Source organism: Muscardinus avellanarius (assembly GCF_963383645.1).
Source record: "Muscardinus avellanarius genome assembly, chromosome: 4".
Taxonomy (NCBI): domain Eukaryota; kingdom Metazoa; phylum Chordata; class Mammalia; order Rodentia; family Gliridae; genus Muscardinus; species Muscardinus avellanarius.
In genome coordinates this window covers 154,090,713-154,107,859 of record NC_137789.1, presented here as the reverse complement: position 1 = coordinate 154,107,859, position 17,147 = coordinate 154,090,713, and the positions used below count along the sequence as shown (strand labels likewise).

The window sequence follows — 17,147 nt, the reverse complement described above, 5'->3', positions numbered from 1 at the left end:
ACCGTTCTGCCTCTATACTTCTCTCTCAGCCGCACTCCCCGCCTGATACTGGAACTCCAATGAGCAGAAACCGTATCTATCCTACTCACTACTGGGCCCAGCACCCGACAGTGGTTAGCATACAGCAGACACTAAACATTTGTTTAAATAATCAAATACTAATAACTAGGTGATCATTAAAAATAATGGGAAATTTTCCATAATATTACTATATAACACATATAGCAATCAAACAGTATAGCTCTATAACCCAAGTTCTTAAAAATCCCATGTATAGTACTAACCAGCTCAGTACTGAGTGCTCAGGAGCACTCAGGAGCACCTCACCCATATGTAAATATGTAGATACCCACAACCCTTCACTCTGGAACAGCCCCCAAAGAAGAGTCCATGGGAGACGCAGCTGCTTAGGAAACTGACGGCAGCCATTGGGAACAACAGCCCGTGTGACACCAAGGGTCCAATGTGAAGTCACGATCTTCTGTCTGTGTCATGGAATTCCCACGTCAGGCTCCTCGTAGTCACGGTCATGGTCATAGGGTCGTCCTGGCTTCTGATGCTGGTTAGTGAGGGGTTACTGGTTACTTCACCCGCACCTAAGATAGGTCCCCAAGGCAAACATCATGCAGGCCACATGACCTGCACAAGTCATTCCAACTCAAAATCTCCAAATTCATTCACCCAGGCATTTTCATATGTGTTTAATGAAAACCTTTATTCATGGAGAAAAAGAAAAAAAAATCTGAAGGACAGATACACATCAAAATGTTAAAAGTAGATGTTCTCCTATAAAATGAGTTCTGGAGACCTAAGTACAACAGTGACTAGTTAACAGGTATTATATACTTGAAATTTCCTAAGTGTATTTTAAGTATTAACACACACACACACACACACACACACACAATTAACTGTGTGAGTTGATAGCTATGTTAATTGGATTGATTGTGGTAATCTTTCCACAAGGTATACATATACCAAAACATCACATTATATTAAAAAATATATAAATATACCGCCGGGCGTGGTGACGCATGATTGTAATCCCCGCGCTTGGCAGGCGGAGACAGGAGGATCGTGCAGGTTCAAAGCCAGCCTCGCTGGCTTAAGAGACCCTATTTCCAAATAAAATATAAAATAGGTCTGGGAGTGTATGTAGCCCGGAGGTAGAAGGGTTCCATCCCCAGTACCACTAAAAAATATATATATATATATATGCCTAATTTTTGTCAATTAAATCTCACTGGAGCTGAAAAATTTTTTATCTTTTATCATAGAATATAATTTCGCCTGAATTACCTAAATTGTATTTCTATAGTGAACACATTAATTTTGTAATAAATAATGAACAAAGAAAGCCTAAGGTCACATATAGCCCACTAAAGTGTCTACATTCCAAATTATTTCAAGTTATTCTGAAAAAGGGAGTTCCTCCGTCATTCGGCAATATTAAAAGTGATTCCGCATTCATGTGTCAGAGTATACAGAGATGCAGCCTCTGCCCCTGATATAAGTCCAAGAAGTGCACAAAAGCGTCAAAGCTCCACGCAGTGTAACTACCTTCAAGGCTGCAACAGCATGCGGCAGAGCCCAGTGATGCATGCCTATAATCCCAGTACTGGGAGGCTGAGACAGGAGGTTTGAAGGTTCAGAGCTAGCCTCAGCAAGTTAGAAAGGCTCTCAGCAACTTTGTAAGACTGTTTCCAAGTAAAAAGTGAAATCAGTCCAGAGTGTAGCTCAGAGGTAGAATGCCCCTGGGTTCAATACCTAGTCTCTCTCTCACACACACACACATGCGCGTGCGCGCGCACACACACACACACACACACACACACACACACATTCTCACACGTAAAAGCAAAAGGCAGTCCCTCCACACACATTTTGAGAAAGGGCATACTTAAATCTGAACTGCAACAAGGATGAAGGGCCTCATGGAAAAGCAGACCTGGAACAGGACAAGATTCAAATTAAAACCCAAAAGGAAAAGCTTTGCACGGACTGTGAGGTGTGGGGGTCAACAGCGTTTAGACTCATAGTGAAGAAACTAGTCTGACCCTCAGGACAGCAGGACCTCACTGCTTTCTGGGAATGGTGAAATCATTGGGGGGCAAGGGTGCAGTACGACAGGAACAAAAACAGACTTGGGGGTCAAAGGAATTTGGGGGACACCAAGTCAAACAAATTCACAAAGACTTCTTCACTCCAGAGATCTCCAAATCTCTAATAGCCTAATTTGCACTGAGTCCCCACAGAGGGAAAGGAACTAATCTTATTTTACTACAAAATCTTTTCACCTAGAATGAAATTATCTTCGGAAACACTAGAGTTTAGCAGGTAACAAAGGCAGGACGATGAGGAACGCGAAGGCCAGAATGGGCAGTCTGGCTACAGTTCTTATAACAAAGCCTTTATTTCCCACAGAACAAAGGAGGAACTGTAAGACACCTTCTTACACAATGGAACTCAGAACCACACCGCTGCCATCGTAACACTCCCATCTCATCTGCTTATCAGAATTCCCAGAGGTCAGGCCCCCATTCTTCTGAGAACACTTTACAGTCAAAGGCTTTGAAGAAGCATGCCTTCTCATGAAGGTTCTGAAGGGCCACCGAGAAAAGGAAAATTCCATGTATGGCATGATAAAAAGTTTTTTTTTTAAAAATATCTTCCAAGGTATTGAGTAGTTTCTGAAAATTACAAGTGGCAGTGCATGTTGTAAAATCAGTTCCGAGTAACATAACCGGCATTTGAAAAGAAAAAGTGTGTGTGCTGCACACACACATACACATATCAAATACATCACATGCAGAAAGGCCAAGTAATGTTTTATGAACCTTTTCTCTGTTATACATACTATATTGACTTGTGTTGTGGATTGTGATTCAAAAATCTATTTCTTACTTGGGTCACAGCTAAAATGTTTGGAAATCACTATTCTAGAAGATGTAGGACCTAGGGCAAAGACTAGAGACTTCATCCTTCACCCAGAACAATGTGGGAATAGTAACGGCAAGAAGAAAAACCAAAGAGACAGTTATTAAAGAATATGGATAAGGAAACCAATAAAAACACCAAGTTAACTACACCTGGGTGATGGGGGGAGCTATAATAATAAACAAGCAACTGTGAAAGCGAGCTGGTTAAGCAGGATGTGGGAGAGTGGGAAGGCACATTTGGTTTTAAGAGTCATGAGGACACACACGTTATCACCAAAACCCTCCCACCCAACTCCCAAACAGGGCCATGCGTGGCTTTAACTTGGTAACCTTTAACAATGTTAATTTTCCTTCAGTTAGTGTTGTTGGTTTTTGTGTTTTTGGTGTGTGTGTGTGGTACTGGGGATGGAACCCAGGGGCATTCTACCTCAGAGCTATACCCTCAGCTCCATTTTTTATTTATTTGTGTGTGTTCCTGGGGATGGAACCCAGGGGCCTCTACCTCCGGGCTAATCCCCGACCTACTTTATATTTTATTCTGAAACATGGTCTAAGTTGCTGAGAACTTCACTAAGTAGCTGGGGCTGTCCTCGAACTGCGATCCTCCTGTCTCAGCCTGCCAACTACTAGGATTACAAGCGTGCACCACCACATCCGGCTCCAGTGTTTTAAATTTATGCTCTATCCTCAACCAAGTGGTTATGACTTTTAAAAGCACATAATCACCTCAAGAGCCAACAGCCATCAGTTAGTTCCTGGCTATTACATTATTTACCATCCCGAGGGCTTCACTTTGACTCAGTATTTGATGGATACGTCCAGAAGAGCCTGTCATTTGGCTCTGCACGTGGACGATTTCATCAGCACAGGGATGCGTGAGCTTTGGTGAGCTCTACAGCACTGGCACCACCAAGAAAGCATCGTGCCAAAAGGCTCCCAGGGTTGCCAGTCTGCCCATCTAGAGGGAAGCCCCAGTTGGCTCAAGGGTCCTGTTGATCCACCAAGGGGGCAGGAGGGCAATGGCTGCACTCCAACAGATCACTTTATCCAGAACCGAATCCCCAATGTACATCAGAGTAGACACAAATAAGACAGAGAACTTAAAGGTAAAATGTCATACTCAACACATCCTTGTTGGAGTTTTGCTTTATAGAAGCCTTTTTACAAATTAGGTTACATTAATTACCAATATTTAAAAACACCCAACATTTAAGGGATTTCAATCTCTGGTTTATTAGACAGCAGGGAAATAACAGGTTTAGATTATACTACAAAGAGCTCAAACTGCTCATTTAACAGCAACTGGGATTACTTGAGGGCAGGAGGGGAAATTCTTTAGACTACTGCACAAAGACACAGATTCCTCACCCTAAACAAAATATTAGAGAGTACAGAGGCAAATTTCTTGTATAAGACAGAAAACAGAGAAACCCACACACTAAATAACATGCCCACAATGCCTGCAACACACCCTTAGGGGACAAGCATAGATTTGTAGGAAGCAACAAAGCTTTCCAGAGAAACCACTGCACGAGGTGATTAGGTGGACCTGCAATGAAGAAAATACATTTCAAAAGATATGTTCAGACTTACACTAGTTTTTCACTGAAATATTTAAAGAATGAAAAGAGGGCCCTTCTCTGTATCAAAAGAATTTTGTAAAAATACTTCATCGATATCATGAATTTTAGTAAAAGGTCTAATTTCTTTCTGGAGGCATGTATTTGCAAATAATATAAACTAAAAATAAAAAGGCTGATAATAAAAATACTATTTAGACTACTCAGAACAGGCCAAGTTCATGTTCTGCTTTAAGGAATTACGCTAAAATGAATCTCATTCTCAGTATAATTTTTTTCTTTTAACCTTAATCACCAGCGGCTGGACAACTGAAATAGACATGAGAACTATATAAATGTCAGAGAAATATGTAAACCTCATTAAGGTTTCCAAAAATTCATTTAGAGATAGAAACAGGTCCAAATAGATGCCTGTCTAAATGTACTGCAATTACGTTACAATTATTTTTCCAAATACACAGATATGCTCTGTCTTTTCTCAGCTCATTACTGACTCAAACAATTTGCCCTTCTGGGATCAATTGTTTGCTAATAAATAATTGTTTACAGTCACAAAATGATGTTAGGAGGTTTTCTTATTAGTTTTCCTTCTGCACCCTAATAAGATTGAAAACTAGCTGATTCCCAAGAGTCTAACCTTAACCTCGCTTTGTTTAACAGCCCAGGAAATGATGAACCATCTGCTTCAGAAAATAATGGACAGCCAAGAGGAAATATTGTTTAATTGTAGATTAACCTCCTCATGAGGCAGTCTGAAGCAGCTTTAGAATTAGCAGCCATAACCACCAAAAGAAAGCAGTGGCTCAAGAGCCTTTCCCTACCATTCAAGGTCCAGAGAGAATGCAAAGGGATCTTTATTACCACTATTTATTTACATTTATTTCCACAGAGGAAACAAAAAACATCAAGGTCAAAACTGAATCTCAAAAACACAGGCACTGCCCTCCAATTTTGTTTGCCCAAATACCTTTAATGCAGCAAACCATCAAACCATCTCATGCACTTAAGGAAGTATTTATTTAAAAAAAAAAATCAATGAAAACCTCTTCTCCATTATTTTCAGGTTCTTATATTAAAATTAGTATTTTCCCTGGTTTCTTTGTTAATAGTAATATGTCCACCATTGGGGAGTACGAATTGTTTTATTATCATCAACATGGCACTTAAGTAAATGAAATCTTGTCAAGTACATGGTGACCTACAAGTTCAAAAGAAAAAAAAGAACAGCATGAGATCAAAATGGCCGGCCAGGACAAGAGACACACGTGACAGATCAAATGCAAACCCAGCCCTTTATCAACAGGCTTCACATGCTAGACTGCTCTACGTCAAGCCCATGAGAGCGTATCTGATACTGAATATTAACACCTGCCCCTCAGAGCGCTACTGACTTAGCAAAGGTACCATACCCATTTAATTCAGAAAAGTATAGGAATCCTGAAAGCATTCAGTTAGTCCATAAATATCTGGGGACTCCCTTCAAGGGCCCGGGACAGAGGAACAGGGAACAGGACGAAGACTCAGGCCCTTCACAGTACAACATGTGCCTAAGTATCAGTCTTTCCATACGCCTGGTAGGATTTAGGAAAAGCTTTGCCTTGTTGTTATCAAAAAATGTAAATTATTCCTCTCAGTCAACAATTATAACCAAGGGCTAAAGACATCTATGAACTATAAAAATTTCAAAACCGAAGAAATTTGCTACTCAGGCAAGGCCATCCTACTCTGGGTTTTCAATAAGACCTCAAGGTCATTCACTTTGTGTAAATACTATAGAAACAATCTCTGTAGAGAGGAAAGATTTTTGGCAGTTCAAATTCTTAAATATCTTAAATAGAATTTACTAAAATAAATTATTCTTGAATTCCTCAACTTAATTTTGAAGCAATGAGCTAGTAATAACTCCAGAGATTCAAATAATAGAGCCTATTCAAGAAGAATGAGAGTTTGACATTCTTCTCTACAAAACAACTAGGCACAATTTTATCCATCAGACGTCTATCAACCTACGGATATTGAAAGCTTGGGAGAACAAGATAAAATCAACTCCAACCCTACAGTCAGCTGTAATATCGAGCAGGCATCAACAATGCTATTCATGAATTTAGAAAAATTAATAAATCCTGGGTTGAATGCAAGAAAAGGCTCAAATACAGGTGAAGCATACTCACTTGGGTTTTGTTTCTGCATCTGTCACTTGGCGAATAAAGATACCATCTTCAGGATGCTCCGTGTCATCCATTTCATACATATATGATGATGCTATTGCAAGTGTGGTCCCATCGTTACTGAAGGCAAGGGATGCGATACTGGTGGGGTACCGATGGAACTGGCACAGTCGCTTCTTGTTAAATGGATCCCAAATATTTACAAATCCATCAGAACCACCTGCAAGTAATTTCGAAATTGTTAAGATGGTCCTTAACACCCGATACTGAAATAAACCAAACCTTTGACAAACAGCTTTTTTTTTTTTTTTTTTTGCAGTACTGGGGGGATGGAATCCAGGGGCTTTCAACCTCCAAGCTACACCCCAAGCCCTATTTTTTTATCCTTATTTTTGAAACAGGGTCTCACTGAGTCGCAAAGGGCCTCACTAAGTAGCACTGAGGCTGTCCACGGACTGCAACCCTCCTGACTCAGCCTCCCAAAGGCTGGGATTATAAGCATGCGCCACCACGCCCGGCAACAGCTAATTTTTAAGATCACAGAAACTCTATTTTCCTAAAAAGTATTACACTAGATTTCCCCAATACCTAAAAAACAAGTACTGATTTAAAAAGTAATCCTTCCTAAACATAAATGGTGTTTTGCTAATTTTTACAGCCAGGCAATTTTATCAGACATAAGTCAGCGGCCGCACTTGACCTGTGGCAAAGGTGTTGTGGACGTTGTGAAAGGAGATGGCGTTGACGGGGTAAATCTGCTCGATGCTGTTCTCTTTGAGCCGGTGACATTTGAAGGCATACTTCTTCTTCTGCACCTCAGGGCTCGGGTCCAAGTACTCAACTGCCACTCGGCCCTCGATGGAGCTTAACACGTAGCCCTGCCGAGGGGGAATTGGGACAAAAGAGGTGTAAAATCCAGCTTCCAAAAGTCAGGCACTCATTCCCGAATTCAATCCACACTAAAGATCACTTCAGAAACAGAGAGCGAAGCCAGTGTTGACCAAGTGCTTACACTGTGTTGATAGTTATGACAACTCCAAAAAGTTAAAAACATTAAACCTGCTTTATAAAAAACTAAGGCTACTACCATTCGACCAGTGCCTTCCACGTGATCAAAACCATCCATTTATTTTGTCTAACTCAAGCAAAAACTCTAAGTATTTCAGTGTTATTTGTTTCCTATCCAGAAGGGCACTCAAATTTGTTTCCTCACGTAAAATATATTCTTCTGTGTTGTATGGCTCTTCATTTCTAACGACTGTAGGAACTGTTCCCTGCACCGGGAGCATCAGTGACCCAAACGGGGCGGGACACCAGTCCTCCAACTCAGCTGCTCCACCTCTTACATTTACTACAGCAAGTCAGGTCTGCCCCTTCCAGAAACGGCCAAAGACGGTTGACAATTTCAAACCTTTTCTCACGCTTCCTTGAAATGGCAACATGCTGTAACAAGATGAAACAGCTGAATATGAAATGTTTTCTATCTTTAATTTTTAATTCAAAATATGAAAATTACTCCTAAAAACTGCTCATAAGAAACACTCAGCAAATCCTATTTTAACTTTGCATTATAAAATGGAGATAATCCTATAGAAAATCTTACAGATATAAAAATAATTTTTATAATGCAAGCATATTTTTATTCACGCACTTAAAATCTCTAAGTTTCACCTAAGTACAATTCCTTATCATGACTGCAAATTTACAGTTTCCAGGGGGAAAAAAAAAACCTGTGATCACCATTTCAGAAACTGGACTTTTAAAATAAAGAGCTAAGAGAATAACTGGCTGAACTGCTTCAAATTCCACAGCCACTAAAGGACAGCCATGATTTCAAACATACCTGATGTTTGCATGACTTCTCTTGCGAATTCCTATTGCACCTGACCACATCACCAGCTACCCTTACAAGGTTAAAGACTGAGGGGACGAGGGAGGTCACCAACGAGGCTGACCTTTCAGAGATGGAAGGAAGCTCACTTTGTACCTCAAGTTAGGCGTTACAGCTGGCGATGCAGCTCAGTGGTAGAGTGCCGGCCTAGCATGTGTGAGGCCCTGGATTCCACTTCCAGCATCACATGCATGTATACACACAATGCGCGCACGCACACGCACACGCACACGCACAGTCTATATGAAAGGCACTGCCTCTCTAACCTCTGAGTTCTTTTTCTTTGTTCCACAAAGTTCACCAAGGAGAGTAAAGCACGCCTCTAATCCCAGCACTTGGGAGGCTGAGACAAGAGTATTATGAGTTTGATGCCAGCCTCAGCAATTCATAAAGACCATTTTTCAAAATTAAAAAAATAAATAAATAAAGCCAGGGATGGTGGTGCACGCTTGTAATTCCAGCACTTGGGAGGCTGAGACAGGAAGATCGCAGTTTGCTGACAGCCTCAGCTACTTAGTGAGGCCCTTTGCAACTCAGTGAGACCCTGCTTCAAAATAAGAAATAGGGCTGAAGGTGTAGATCAGAAGTAGAATGCCCCTGGGTTCCATCCCCAGTTCCACACCCACACAAAAAAGACAGACCCAGGCGTGGTGGTGCACATCTGTAATCCTAGTACTTGGGAGGCTGAGACAGAAGGACCTCAGGTTCAAAGCCAGCCTCAGCAACTTAATAAGGCCCTCAGCAATTTGATGAGGCCCTGCTTCAAAATAAAAAATAAAATAGGACTGAGGGTGTAGCTCAGAGGTAGAATGCCCAAGTTCAATCCTCAATACCACAAATTTAAAAAATTAGAGGCCGGGCATGGTGACGCACACTTGTAATCCCTGCGCTTGGGAGGCGGAGACAGGAGGATCGCACAGGTTCGAAGCCAGCCTCAGCTACTTAGTGAGATCCTGTTTCCAAATAAAATATTAAAAAATAGGTCTGGGAGTATAGCCCGGAGGTAGAAAGCCTCTAGGTTCCACACCCAGTACCACCAAAAAATTAAAATTAAAATTAAAAAATCAAAAAATTAGAAAGGCTGGGGTGTAGCTCAAAAGTAGAGCTTTGGATTCAATCCCCAGTACCCTCCACACACACAAAATACCCACAAAGTTCTTTTACCATAAGACACAAAGAACTTTAATATTAGGGTTATAGAAAGGAAAAAGAAACATATTCCATAAACCTAAATTTCTGGATTTCAGTTTTAATTCACTGGTGTATGAACTGAAATGTCTGCAAAACACTGATTACTGTACCCCTATCAAGCATCCCAGGTCAGAATCAATAGAAATCAGAATACCTCTATTCAAACTATCAAGTGAGCCTGTGTGATTTACTTAACCTAAGTATCAAAGTATTTTCTAAAATGGAGGTCAACATATTATCTTTTAACAAGAGATTGTAAAAATTTTAAATGCGAATATACTTAATAGCAAACTCGAAATCACTACTCAACAAAACAAAACAAAAGCTTTAAAGGCAGTGCTCAAATCTTATTACATGAAATCTTACTACGTTCAAATCCCAGGAGAGAGAGAGGGCTGGGTGGGTACCTGCTTGTTTGGAAAGGCTCGGATGCAGCGAGTCTGGTACTTCAAGCTAGACTCCCTGCGCTGCTGCACGTAGCCCATGTTCCGTAAGTCCCACACTAGCACTCTGCGGCCGGCCGTGCCCACAATCAGCCGGTCTCCAGACACAGACAGGGTATACACCTTCGAGGGGAGATGAAAAGGTGATGAAAATCATCTACTTCCTGAAAATGGGACTTTGCTCCAAAATAAAAAATACATCTAATCATAAAAAAAATTTAGCTGATCAGATTCCCAAACACAGTACCAATTTCAAGATACTGTAGTTATTTAAACCAAGTCATGCAAAAACAAAATAGCCAATCCAGGACATTCGTAATACTTGACCAAGAATTATATAAAGTACATTCTAATTAATCCTGTAAAGAACTTTTGAAGACTCCATTTTCTTCATTACTAAAACAAATTAAGTAACTTTTGTCAGCCTTGTTTCATTTAGACATTTAAGTGTAAAAAACACTCAAAAGAGACAATAAAAGCCATAAAATAATTCAAGAGACCTTTCAGTGAGCTTCTGGCTTTTCATAAAATAATAATTTCCCAAGTTATTTTTCTATGACCATCTTTTAGACTTCATTTTATAACTCTTAAGATCTTGACTCTTCCTGGCCACTTCACTGAATAGGCCTTGCAGGTAGGTAGAGGGAGGGAGAAATCAACTAGCTCTTGCTTTTGGAGACACATAAACTCAAAATTAAAAAGATTCCCAGCAAGGTGGTGCATGCCAGTAATCCAGCAACACTGGAGGCTGAGGCAGGAAGGTCACAAGTTAAAGTATGGTCAACTTGGCAAGACCCTGTCTCAAAATTAACAATAAAAAGGGGTGGGGTGGATGGGTTGGAGATGTAGTGCTATGGCAGAGTGCTTGCCTAGCATGCATGAGACTTTTGGGTTCAACACCCAGAACCACAATAAATAGGTAAATAAAAGGACAGCAGCCTGGCATGTGGCAAAGCCCAACAATTCTTGTTCCCTGACATACTTAACATTTGAAAGAGAAGTTCATCTTAAGGGAAATTTAAAAAAAATTATCCCCTAAAAACATCTACTTTTTCCTCTTATAATGACTTTTCTTGAAAATTAAAACACCCACAAAAAGTTCTTTACGGTAAGTCATAGGATTTCCTGCAAGCAAAACATTCAGTAGTTAATCTGCAAATGTTTACTGGAGAACAGAGGTACCAAATTCATGAACAAGATGACAAAAAGTAATCCCCAGATCATGCTCAGCACTGCTTTCACATCTAGACTTCTGACCCATACTGTGGTTATAATTTCAATTACTAAATAACAAAACTCACCTAATATCTTCAGAACCTGAAGAATTGCTTTAAAAACCATAGAGGGAGCTGAGAATGTAGCTCTGTGGTAGAGTGCTCACCTAGCATGCACAAGGCCCTGGATTTGATCCCCAGCACAGCCGAAAGTAAAAAAAAGTAGAAGCCCATGACATCTCTTCAACACTCAGTAATTAGCCACTTGGCTACTTGTGAAGGACAGATCATCAGCCAAAGATTCAATGTCCCAACAGCAATCTACAACCTGGCCTTAAAAACCCAACGACCAAGGCAGCCAAGGGAAAATAAGAATGAAAAAGACTGAATTAACAGATTTAATTTCTGCAGACTTAAATATGAGGAATATGGTAAGATTCATGATAGTTTACTCACAAACAAAATGTCTGTAGAAAAACAAAAATTAATCTAAGATGTATGAAGTACCAAACTTTAAACACAGAATCCAGAAAGAGAGCGATTTATAATGGTACAATCATTATCAGGAACTTTACCTTAAATCTTTACTATACAGGTGACACAAGCTTCTAATAGTGCTTTCTATCCCCACCGATCATAAATCACGTGAAACCACTGTCATGCTACGGACTAGGCATATACATTTATCAAAGAAAGTATTTAAAAAAGTGACATAATGAACCTTGCTGAACCAATAAGCAGCTTGATTCAGTGCAGCTGTCCATTATATGATATTCTGTCAGCAATTTATCACAGTTCTTAACATGTTACATACAACCATAAATCAAAACTAGAAACAATGCAATTATTTTATTCTGAACAAAGGTCTTGCCAAGAGTAGATTCAACTATGATGTGACAAAAATAATGGCTCTTTGGATGCACAACTGTATATAACGATGGCTAACAAGAACTGAAGAGTATATTTACAGAGGAAATGGGTTCAAGTGAAAGATACCTTTAAACTGCTAAAATAATCCATCTTTAACTACCCCCCGAAAAAGTCTGCTGTATAGCAATACTAAATTACTTTCCTCATACATTTCAAAAGGTTAGAATACACAAAGTTTGTTTTAAAAAGCTCCACTGAAAAAAGCTTTCAAATGAAATATTATCGGCATTCAAAATATTTATGTATACACTAACAGTAAAAGCCAAAGAACGGATGCCTTTCTCACTAAACCTGAAATGATAGCGAGTCACATTCCCAAGAGCAACTCAAATGAACCCTCGGGTTACAAATGACGAGCGCTGCTCCATCCCATCTTCTGCTCTGGGCACGTCAAACCCAATTTAAGACAATCGAACAGTCTTTGCTAAAGGACTTCTCTGAAAAGTCGGGGAGCTGCTTTTCAGTCCTGAGATTTGAAGCATTAACAATACACAGAAGCAGGATCATTAAAGCTTGCGCTCTCCAGCACAGGTATAACTGACAGAAAAAATATGACCCAAACCCCAAAGTTAATTTCCTTTACATTCAAGCATTTCTGTGCAGTTGGGTTTATAAAAGAGACTGCTATCAATTCCTACATCTAAATTCACGGCATATTCATCAAACATGCATCAAGACAAAGCACCCCAAGGGCTATAATTCCTCTGATGAACACAGAGATCCTACCTTTTCAGGCTGAGAGAAGGTCCCGGCATTACAAGGAGTTCTGGGATCCCACAACTTAACTGTCTGATCCCAACTTCCAGTAACCATCACATTCACTTCTGGACAGTATTCAACACATCTGATGGGGGCGTCGTGAGTCCCAACAAGATTTTCTATAGGAAAAAAGCCCAACACCTCAGCTTTACTTCCTCAACTCAACAAAAGATTCCTCAAATGAAAGGGACATTCAACTGTAATGACTCGACTCCATCCAACTCCACGGAAAATGTCTGCATGCAGAAAAATCTCTCCAGGGCTATAAAAAGTTATCCATTCCTTCCAGTTCATGCTCACCTTAGAGGGCACAGTGACTCACTAGCAGGGCGTGTACCAAAGGGTAACCTGAATTCCACATTACATTAAAAAGGTGCCATGTTTCCAGTGTGGAGGCAGATGCCTGTAATCCCAGTACTTGGGAGTCGGAGAAAGGAAGATCACAGGTTGGAGGCCAGACTCAGCAGCTTAGCAAGTTGCTTCAAAACAGAAAAATTTCAAAAAATAGGGTACTGGGGGAGTTGCTTGGAGGTAGAATGCCCTGAGTTCAATCCAAAGAAAGGAAGGAAAATCAATGGTGGCATGTCTATTATTTTCCTCACTGAATTCTAGATTTCTTATCAGAAACCTTGTTTAATTCTGTATCTCTGCCTGTATCGACTGAAAGGTCTGGTACGCAGTAGGTGTTCGAGAAGACTTACTGAATTGAAGAGCTGAGTGAAGAATTCAATTTTGGAGCTTGACATTTATCTCACACATGAGGCCAGTGCTTACAGGAAACTGGTGTTATTCAGTGAAGTCTTACAATCATTGGTTTTCATGGCAGGGCAAAAAATACATAACTTCTTACCTACCAATTTTAACCTTCACAATTTCATTTACTAATTCAACTCATCTAATTGTCTACTATGTGCCAAACTCCATGCAACCTACTAAGGATACAAGAATGAATTAATATCAGCATTATCCTAAAAAATCCAAAAAACATGGGCCACTATAGAATCCAGTCCACTTCAAAGGAGAAAATAAATGTCAAATACTTGTCACTTCAGGCAAACATTTAGGATGGTGATCAAAATGGGCTTTATTTTTAAAAAAAAATAAGAAAATGCATAACATTTTGTGTCCACTAACTGATTTAACAAAAAGATTCCTAAATTCGTGTCAGTTTTACCTGTACCTAAGCAACTCAGTAACTAAGCAATTCAGCAACTACTCTTCCTATGTAAACACTTACAGTCTAATGAAGAAAAACTGGTATACATGTGGTCATAATACCTTGATCAGTGTTCAAATCGTGCATTTTCAATTGATGATCTAATCCCCCGCTCCAGGCATGTGTTGGATCCTACAAAATAATGGCAAACCATTTAAAACTTACATGGCTTTGAAAAGCATTTCAAAGTTCTTATTCCTACAGCCAGCCATCAAGTAATGCTCAAGATGATATCCAATGACCACATTTTTCACTGTAAACAAATAAGCAAGTGGCCACAAAAACTACTAGATCAGCAAATTAAGGGAAGGGTGCCTCATCCTGTTGACCCCAGGAGCTCAGTAAACAGGCATGCCTTCTAAATGTTCCCTTTAATAAGGCAGCCAATCAGTCTGGTTGCAAAGTTCCTATCCATTTGTCCTATTTCCAAAAAGTTCACGGCGTTACTTTACCCCATAAGGCTGAACTTAGAAAAACCGAGTTCGAGGGCATTGCCAGTCTCCGACGCCAAACACAAGAAAACGGGTACCTGGCTCAAAGCAGGTGCCCCCACGTAGCTCTAGAGCCGTCCAAATAACTCCCCCGACAGAAACCCCTTCCCAATCCTGGAAATGGGACGCCACCGACGGGGCTTACTCTAACCCGGTACCAGGGAGGCGCAGACCCCAGCCACGTACGTAGAAGGCGCAGTCCAGCACGGCGCCCGTGTGCTGGTACTTGAGCCGCATGGAGTTGGCAGGCACATCGTAGAGGCGCACCGACGTGTCCCAGGAGGACACCAGCAGAAACTGGGAGGTGTTGGGGCTGAACTTCACCGAGGAGATGCCGTCCTCCGGCGGCTGGTTCAGCTTGAACTCGTTGGAACCAGTCATCTGCAGAACAGGCGCCCAGCGCGGTCAGAGGCCCGGGCGCGAGCCTGGCCGAGCGGGAGCGCCGGGGACCCCCCAACCCCCACCGCAGGGCCGGCGAGGAGTGCGCCTGCGCGGACCCCCGGGCCCGCCGCGCCCCGACCCCCGCGCCGCCGCCGCGCCCCACCTAACCTAGCCCCAGCCCCCTGCCCGCCCGCCAAGGGGCCCGCACCGGCCCGGCCTCCTCCATTCCGCCGGCGCCCCGAGACAAAGGAAGGCCAAAGGACCGAAGCGGGGTGCCCCCAGGGCCCGCAGGGAGTCCGCCCCTGCGCCCCGCCGCCTCGCCCCGCTACCTTGAGCTCCCTTCCCAAACAACGTCCCAGCCGCTCGCAGCCGCCTCCCCGCTTCGCTCCGAACACTCTCTGCCTGGGCGAAGGAGGTGGAAAGGAAGCTCCAGCGTAGGTTTACTATTGGCTGCTTTCAAAAGACAACGGCTCCCTCTAGGAAGCCGATTGGTCCGCTCAGCTGTCTGGCATCGGTCGACACAGTCATCCAGTTCCGGCTCAAAGGGAAACCGCGGTTTTTCCGATCACATGGTCTGGTCTTACCACCACGTTGTGGGCCTCGAGCTCAAGCAGAAACTACATCTCCCAAGGAGCTTTGCGCCAAGACTGAGCTCACGCACGCCCACGCCCGTGCACGGCATGCTGGGACGTGTAGTTTTTCGAGAGTCGACGCCCTGCTAGTCTTCTGAATAGTAGGTGGGAAAGATAGTCTTCCAGCTCTGCCCTCAGGCTCTCAAACACTAAACACCTGTTTTGGTCGACACTCCTAAGGCCTTGCACACGCCCCTGAAACAAAACAAAAACTGAAGTAGAGAAAGAAATACCTGCTCCAGTCAATTGCACTTTTTTGCCTTGATTTCTTATACTCCTGGTATTTCCACCTATGAACCAGGGTCTTACAATCCCGCTGTCTTAAGTTCTGTTCATCCCATAAAAACTAATTCTTATTTCTATTATAATTTATCTCTCCATCCCATCTTTCCACATTTGTTGAGCCTCCACTGTGTGCCTGGCCTAGCCACAACATCTAGAAAGATGCATCTAATCAGACCAGTCCTTGCCTTTCTTGCCTTGCCCTAGAGGAATTCCCAGTCTAGAAGGGTGAACAGACTGGGAAACAAATATTCTACAGCACCTTAAACCTCAAACAGTTTATTTTCTAGATATGTTCAGGAGCCAAGGACAAGCCTCTCCCCTTCCACCTGCCTCCCTGCAAGGCTGTGGGCTCAGGTTGCTCCATTTTCTGTTTCCAGAGTCCTCCAGTTATAGGAGGACCACTAGGGTTGCTTCCATATTGAGAAGCAATTTTATCTCAAATAAAAGCAATACTTAATCAATTGAATGCAGTGACTGAGTTACTCGTGGGTCTCAAAGTCATACTGAAATTTTCCAGTGTAGTCCAGGCTATAGCCTGTTTTTCACTGTCTTTGATTAGAAAGTCTTATTGTTGGTTTAAAGCATTTAACATTTAAGGCATATTACCAAAAGCTGTTGATCTTTGTGTATTCACGCACTCTGAATTGAATGCATGTCTATGATTGCTGACAATAAACATGCGCACAACAGCCCTCCCACCTATTGCACTGATGATACAGGTGCTAAAAGGTTATTGACCTTCCTCACCAGTCCTCTATTTTATCTCTTCCAGCAAGTTAATGGCCAAGTTGAAAAATTTTAAATGCAGTGCCTTACTTCCATTTTAACTTTAGCTAAATAATTTTATCTCCTGACTTATTTGGATCCCTCTCCCGGTTGTTTATTTAACTCTATTAGTGTTTCGGGATTCTGAGCATAAATTACCCACTAATAAAATCTAAGTGTATTTTATTATCCAGTGTGTGTATGATTCAGGTCCCTCTGGGCATGCAGTTGCAGCCCTACTCGATCTGAGTTTTAAGAAACG

General features: G+C 41.7%; 1 protein-coding gene across 1 annotated transcript; it reads right to left on the bottom strand.

Moving 5' to 3' along the window:
• Positions 1 to 6,686: 6,686 nt before the first annotated feature.
• Positions 6,687 to 15,203, bottom strand: BUB3 (BUB3 mitotic checkpoint protein; the record flags this gene model as incomplete). The annotated part of the gene is made up of 6 exons (XM_080694553.1): positions 6,687 to 6,907; positions 7,388 to 7,565; positions 10,177 to 10,335; positions 13,083 to 13,234; positions 14,394 to 14,463; positions 15,009 to 15,203. 6 exons carry the CDS (start codon positions 15,201 to 15,203, stop codon positions 6,687 to 6,689), a joined length of 975 nt encoding a protein of 324 aa, XP_080550679.1.
• Between the last annotated feature and the right edge of the window lie 1,944 nt (positions 15,204 to 17,147).